This window comes from Amphimedon queenslandica, unplaced genomic scaffold (assembly GCF_000090795.2).
Source record: "Amphimedon queenslandica unplaced genomic scaffold, v1.1 AMPQUscaffold_12103, whole genome shotgun sequence".
NCBI classification, from domain to species: domain Eukaryota; kingdom Metazoa; phylum Porifera; class Demospongiae; order Haplosclerida; family Niphatidae; genus Amphimedon; species Amphimedon queenslandica.
Genome location: NW_003547658.1, coordinates 1 through 7780, shown reverse-complemented (window position 1 = coordinate 7780; position 7780 = coordinate 1). Strand labels below are relative to the sequence as shown.

Below are 7780 nucleotides of genomic sequence, written 5' to 3'. Positions count from 1 at the left end.
TGTCAGAAGTACAGGAACATTGTTTAAAGTTTTTAAATTCATTCCTTGCTGTAAGTGGTAGTTTTACTAGTGCAGCAAAGTTTTTGTATCAGAAATGGATTATAGCCATTAAAACTGAATTAGGCATTGATTTTATTATTGATATTAACTTCAATTAGTAATTTTGAATGTTTTTTTCATCATTTATTGTAACAGTTAAATACAATGTAGTGAAAGTACCATATGGTTTATTTCATACTAGATTTTGGAAATTTTGATTCACTCCTTATGTATTTTGGGTGGGGGAGGATCACGTGATGTACTGACTGGCAGTCGGGCGGGGCTGACTAGTACAAACCGTATTGCATGTATCAAGGGGGTGTCACTTGCATATAGCCTGTAGTAATGTTTGCGACCGGAATCAAGATGGAATCAACTGATCAACACTCCAAAACGTTGTGGATCAAGAGATCAAGACCTTTTTTCAAGACGATCAAACGATCAAAGACTTGAATATTTTTCGTAAAAATCCGTATATTGTCCGTTTTTAAAGTATAATAACAATTATGACGTAATACATAATTAAAATGACATATGCAAAATGACATAATGACATAAAAATTATTGAAATTAGATGTTTCTTGGACGATACTTAACTTCTGGAAGCAGGGAGCTTTGTGCTTATAAAAATTACTCCCATTAGCCTTGCTTCTATAGACACAAGAGTTCGGGTATGGATGCATCTAGCAGTCAGTGGGAGTCTGGGAGAGCAAGAAGCACGAAGAAGCCATCACTAACTTTAATATTAGTTAATTAATATAGATTATTAATCGAAATTTAACCCCAAGGATTGGTTGGATCAAAGCTTCAAAACTTATCACATCAAGAAATCAAGGCCTTCAAACTTACCAAATCAAGGGATCAAGCAGTTATTTTCCGAATCAAAATTTTTGATCCCGGTCGCAAACATCAGTACAGGCTATATGCAAGTGACACCCCCTTGATGTATTGTACTCTATTACATGTATTATCTATGGTACAAACGTAAACACAGCTAAATGGATAGAAAAGGTTGGTATTCTTTTAAAGAAGTATAATTCATCATTCTACAGGTCAGTATCGACTGGGATGGAGGTCTGAACACACAACTGCAGTAGTAGGAGAGGTCCTGTACTGCTGGGGAGGGGCCCGGGAAGGTTTAGTTGGGTCGCATGATTCTCCTACAAAGAGACAGACTACTTCTGCTATTGATGCGTTTAACTTGTTATCTGGTGTTTGGTCCTCTCAACCTACTAGAGGTACTCCTCCCTTGGGAATCAGAGGTGTCTCCTGTACCACCATTAATAATAATATTGGTGGCTATTGTGGCCATGACTTCTGCTACCATAACAGTTTGAACTGTTTAGACACTTTAACTCTTCAATGGAAAGAATTACAACCAACTAGTGACAATTCTGTGACTAAGAGAGGCTATGGTGGCATGATAGTAATCGGAAGTGAAAGTGAACCTCAACAGTTACTGGCACGGTTATTGGTGGACAAGCTCCTATATCAACTATTACACATCATTATCAGTTTGAATACGAAAAGATAACTGGTTGGGATTATTGTGTTAGAACTAATGAACAGAACATCTACAGCCTGTTCTCTGGTAAGTGATTCAATCAGTCATGTTGTATTATAAAATTTAAGGACAACTAATTCTATGTACCGTAAATCCTTAAATAGAAGCCGCATTCAAATAAACGCTGGGGTAGCAATAGAATTAAACTATAAATACGCAACACTAGTCTAGGAGTGACTCAGTAGTCTAGAGGATAATGTCTGTAGTTCCAGAAGTCAAAAGCATGAGGTTAGGGGTTTGAATCCCGCTCTGGGCTGAAGTTTTTTTTATTTTTTATATATTTTTTCGAGATCCAAATACCATTTTAGCAAATAGATGCCCGGGCTTTTATTTAAGGAAATACGGTATCAGTAAAATAATACTTAGTCTATTTGTTTGCAAAGCATTATATACTATAGCCAGAAAGTTTTGTGGCCAAAAACTTGTATAGTTTTGTGGTTTGAAATGACACCACAAAATTAAAAACCATGAAATGTTTGCAGGTTAATGAGAGGTGTGGGAGCTTCACTGATGATCCACAAAAAGAAAAACCACAAATAGGCTGGGAGCCACTGATGCACCAAGCTACGAAAGTTTTTGCCACGAAATTTTCTGGCTATATGGTATAATGAAGTGAGCAGAGTGGCTCTGTGGATAGAAGTAACATATGGCCAATCTTCCTTCTTTTATTCAAGGGGTCTCAAGCAATGACAATGAAAACATGCAAACTTCACAATTATGATTATTTTGAATAATTTTTTTGACTTGTGCGGTACAAATTTTGCATTAGATTTATTTTAAAATGCAGGTGCATGTGACCATGTAATTTGCAGTAAGATGACCATTGAAGCTACTGCATGCCTGCCACCTTGAAGTTTGCTCACATCCCAATGTACTTACTGTTATTTTATAGACAAATTAATAGTTTATAGCTCTGATAATTCTCTTTAGGACAATGGACTGTTCCATCTGTCAGTGGACAGTGTTGTCCTCCAACTAGTGGCTTTACTGTTGAAAAGATCAATCATAATAAAGGAATTATGTATGGAGGAGCAGTTCATGATGGTATAGCTACTAACAGTATCTACTTGTTTCAATTATCACATAATACAATAGTAAGTTAATACATGTACTGGGTGACTCCTTTTGTCAATCAAAAATTTTGTCAAAATTGCCTAAACATTTTTTTGCATCATGACGGTGCTGTTCCGCATTCTATAGTATGTGAATCATACATGTAGCAGAATAATACACATTGAAAAGTGATTTTGATGAAATTATTCAATGACAAATTTGGATGGTAGTGACTCATACATGTAAATACATGTATACTGTATAGAAGGAAATTTTGGAAGTAGTTAAATTTGGCGAATTTGGCGTTTTGATAGCCATTTACTAAAATAAAAATCTGCCATTTTAAACCATTGTATGCATGCTCAATGGCACATGGCCACAAATTTGCCAAATTAAAATTCACCAATCACCAAATTTTAGCAATTCACCTAATTTAACTCCCTCCAAAATTTCCTGCTATACGGTATTTTATTAAAATAACTAGATGTAGAGTAGCCTAAGATAACAAAACATATAAATGTAAATGCACATTTATTTATGTTTTTAGAACTGGGAGTATCTTAAAGAAGGAGCAATACCTAATGATGGACTGTGGCCTAAGGAGAGATGTGCTCATGCCAGTACTATTATCAATGGTGTCTCTACCTCACCTACACTAGTAGTGATTGGTGGATATGCTAGAGGTCAACCAGTGAATGATTGTTTGTTATTAGAGACAAACCTGTTCACTTGGATGAAGGTATAATTGCATTATAGTCATAGTGTAGGTAAAATTATTGAGTGGTCAAAATTAATTTTTGTAAATTGAGCAAAATAGAGATTTTATCTGTATAGACTTTTTAGTGAGAGATAACAATTTATGATTATGATTAATTTTGCAATGAATATGCTATACCTTTCTTCAGTTATGATATCTACTCACGTACATGTACAATATGTAGCCACAATTTTTGAATAGTTTTGTGTCTTCAATGATATATTTGATGGTGAAAACTAAGTTGAGTCAGAAGAAAAATTAATAAAGCTGATCTTATAGTATAGTACAATTTTTTGATCAAATACATGTAAGCTTGCTTTTCGCGACTTGTAATATGCTGAGACAGAGAGCACAGAAATGATTGTTTGTCTCTCAATTCCTAAAGATATCTTGCTATAGTAAAGAACATTTGTTAGAAGCCTCTCGCTGACTGGGTTGAGCACATTACTACATTTTTTAACTATGCTTGTCAGTAGGAGCCTCCTTTATGGCCCCTGTTGTCAGCCATTTGATCAATGCATAATTATGACATAAAACTTGTCTGATGAAAACCCTTCACTTTTATAGTTTTTGTGTATTAATTTTGTTTATAATCATAATATATGGTATAACTCCTTTCTTAAGCATGTATTTTAATTGTTTTTAAAAGAAAAATGTTACTGAGCAATGGTTCTAATTCCTGTATAGAGTATTTGTATTTGTAAATATGCGAATACCACATTAGTTATACCATCAGCCACTTTTCTCAATCATGTTATACAGTCTTTCTAGTTTCTATATACGCAGTTACTGTAGTGCGCTTACATTCCCTATTTCCTATTTCTTATTTTCTACAGATTCCTTTACCTGAGTCTGTTACTAGTAGATATGATCATACGTATCATCTTTTGTTGTTGATCCTAATCATGTGTTCCTGATAATAGTGGGAGGTGGCTTAAAGACTGAACAGAAACATGTAGGAGGAGGAGGAGGAGGAGGAGGAAGAGTAATAAAATGGATTAATACACCTGTGACTGATCCTAATATCACAATGGTAGTTAAACTAGGTAATATTAATTATTTATATATGGACATGTATAGTTTTACAAGATTGACACTTTACATGCATTATTGAGAGATTGGGGGCTCCATGAAGATCGAAACAGTCAATATAACATCCACCATTTTATTAGCATGCTCTATTAAATCACAAATATGTACTGTGTATATGAACTCAAGTCATACCTGTCTGTCCTGACACTTTGCAAACCGATATACTGTCCTGATTATGAAAGTATCCTTACTATAGACCAGTTGGTGCTAAGTATATTCATAGAATTTTAAGTATATTCATCATGATACCGTAAATGAAGTAAAATTTTCCTGCCGCCATTTTGGAGTCCTAGTTCCAATGGTTGTCTATGGAGCGATCGCGAAAAGAGCTTATTCTCCAAAAAATGCGGTGTTTATTCATGACAGCAATCTTGCTACTGCTTACTGACCATCCAGTGTCTATAGTGGGCTCATGGACTTTAATAAGTGCCACTAGAAGATATAGAAGCAAAGATATTGCTTTCTCCCATTCTATACTCTTAGTAACTATGACTCCAAAATGGTGGTAGGAAAATTTTACTTTATTTACAGTATCACAATGAATATACTCAAAATTCTATGAATATACTTAGTGCTAACTGGTTTATAGAGGTTCATTGTCCTGATTTTAGAGTTGTCATGTTTAGAGTTGATTTTAGAGTTGATTTAGAGTTGATTTTAGAGTTGTTTTAGACTGAATTATTTCTATTATTTATATTGCATGGGCAGATCAGGCACAGAAACAAATACATGTATAAGGCCACAAGAACAAAAAGGAACAAAAATTCCTTTTCTGTTGTTTTGGTGTGTAAATGTAGTCTCAGATTTTGGGATGATGTATGTGGGATAATTGTTGTTGATGTCAATGTTGTGGTTTACTGATTGTTTACATCACATGCATTATATGCTAAATTTTGTAATTACATTCCTAAGAAGATAGACCATACATTGTTGCAAGTAACCCCCTGGTATTGTATGCATGCCATATTGCCTCCCTCACTCAATCACTAACTTATTTTATTCCTTCCTTTTTCTTCTCCCTCCCTCCCTCCCTCAGTTTTTAATGATGGTCAATGGTCAGTGGGCTCAGTATTAAATTTATTTAATATTCCTTTATTGCATGAACAAATACTAAAAGAAAGAAGAGAGGAATTAAATGAATACATGGCAGATAAACAGAAGGAGCAAGTTATCAATGAGTCTTTACGTCATGATCTACAAATGGCTAGAATTAACAACCAATCACTTCAGGAAGCACTACTGGAGACTCAATCACTATCAGGTATGTGTGCATTTACTGTACATATTATGAATAGTTTTTGTATTTTTGTTTTACATAATTACGTTGTAATTACATGCACTCTGTACAAAAATGGATGTGCAATTTTAGGAAATTGTTTATTTCATTATTTTATTTCTATTCAAGAGAAGAGGATGCTAACATTAGAAAAACAACTACTAGAAACTAAGACTCTTCTTACTAAACGAAAGAGAGATCAAGAGGACTCACCACACTCAGGTTAGGAAGTATAAATGAAACCATAACTATTGGGTTTTATTGTATTTATTGGCTTTTATTTTCTTGCTTTTTGTTGTGTTGAGAATGAAAACTTAATTTTTCTGCAGATAATTTTAAGAAGCTTAAAACTGATGAACTAGAGGAATCAGTGGAGGAGAAACAAATAATGACTGGTTAGTGTATCATCAGTACATAATATTAGATGAGAGAATATTCTATTAATCTAGGAGAATATGAGAAACTTAATGCTATAGTTACTGATAATGAAGTTTATATAACTGAACTATTGGAAGAGAAGACACAAGTAGAGGAACAACTTAAAGAAAAGCAGATAATTATCAGTGAGTCAATAATACACAGCACGTATTGAATGAGAGAATACATACTGTATGTCTTTGTGTAGATGATTTCAAGACTACAGTATTTGAGAAAGATGCATATATATCTAAACTAGTGAAAGAGAAATCACAACAACAGGAGAGGATCACATTCCAAGAGGAACAATCAATCAAAGAGACTAGTTCTGTTGAAGTTCAGTTCAACTACTTAATACCATCAATGGGTAAGATGCTAGCAAGTTTGAACTAATTTTAACTAAAATTAAATTTGAACTTTTAGCGTATCTAAGAAATTGGGCCAAAATCCCTGTACTGTAGTACAGGATTTTCTGCCAAATTTTGCCAAAATGACTAACAAAGAATTCTTTTTTTCTGATGCATATACATGTTCTAATGTTGCTTAGCAAATTTGAGCTGATTCTGACTAAAATAGTTGGATTTTTATGAATTTTTGCATAGCTTAAAAATTGAAATAAAGTCCTGTAACATGGTAGTGTTACTAAGTAGGATTCACCCCACTTCAAAATGGTTGCCGTGACTTTTGCAGCTTTGCTATACTGGGAAAATGGTACAAGAATTTTGGCCAAATTTCACCAAAAATGACTAGGAGAAAATTCTTCATTAATATTATAATGTTTTATACATGTTCTAATGTTGCATAGAAAATTTGAGCTATTTCCGACTAAAATTGGATTTTTAATGTTACTCAAAAATCTGGCCAAAGTCTCTGTACTATTAGTAACGCGGTAGCGTTACTAAGTAGGATTCACCCCCCAAACAAAAAATGGCTGCCACGACTTTTGCAGCCTTGCTATACCGGGAAAACGAGCTCCTATGCTTCCAGACTTTATAGAGGACCTTATCTTGACCAGAGGACTCCAATGGTACAACTGGCGTGGCTCTAGACCTTGTCTAAGCGAAAAGTCAAAAATCGGCGAACTGGCCGTTTTGTTCGGCCACCTTTTTTCATCATAGTCATCATCATCATCTTCATCTTCATCATCAAGTCCTGTCAATCCAGTTGTCGGTGTGTATCTCAATATCAGTTGGGGCTACAAGAATAATTCTCTTACACCAATCTACTCCAACAGTCTATGCGCAGGTCCATGTCCCATCAGATCATTCTTCAAGTAAGGAAAAACTGATACTGTGACTCCTGGATCGAGCCATCTTAGCTACATGCCGCCATTTTGTTAATTAAAGAAACTTGCCATGTGCTCCAAAATTTGGGTGTGGTCCCGCATGCTCAGATCTGCAGCTCTGGAAGAAGAAAGTTATTTTTTACCAAGCTATGCTTGGAATCAACTTACTGCAATACTTTAGTGGAGGTATGTTACTTTTTATCAAATGTGTTATTTTATTTTATTTTAAAAAACAAACAATTAATTAATGTTATGACTTATGATATGCAATGATAATTATGAACTTGACAACAGCCT

The 7780-nt window shown here is 34.4% G+C and overlaps 1 protein-coding gene and 1 long non-coding RNA gene across 2 annotated transcripts in view; both read left to right on the top strand.

The window, feature by feature from the left end:
- Positions 1 to 6580, top strand: part of LOC109588423 (putative leucine-rich repeat-containing protein DDB_G0290503) — a gene marked incomplete at its 3' end in the record, with an annotated part of 13469 nt that extends 6889 nt beyond the window's left edge. Inside the window, exons 11-13 of the mRNA XM_020004595.1 lie at positions 6111 to 6176; positions 6231 to 6344; positions 6407 to 6580. Coding sequence (XP_019860154.1) covers positions 6111 to 6176; positions 6231 to 6344; positions 6407 to 6580 — 354 coding nt within the window. The remainder of the gene's footprint in view (positions 1 to 6110; positions 6177 to 6230; positions 6345 to 6406) is intronic.
- On the top strand, positions 1097 to 3389 carry LOC109588426 (uncharacterized). Its single transcript, XR_002188148.1, has 3 exons — positions 1097 to 1630; positions 2534 to 2697; positions 3204 to 3389. It is a non-coding gene; the product is annotated as an uncharacterized LOC109588426 (long non-coding RNA).
- Positions 6581 to 7780: the final 1200 nt, after the last annotated feature.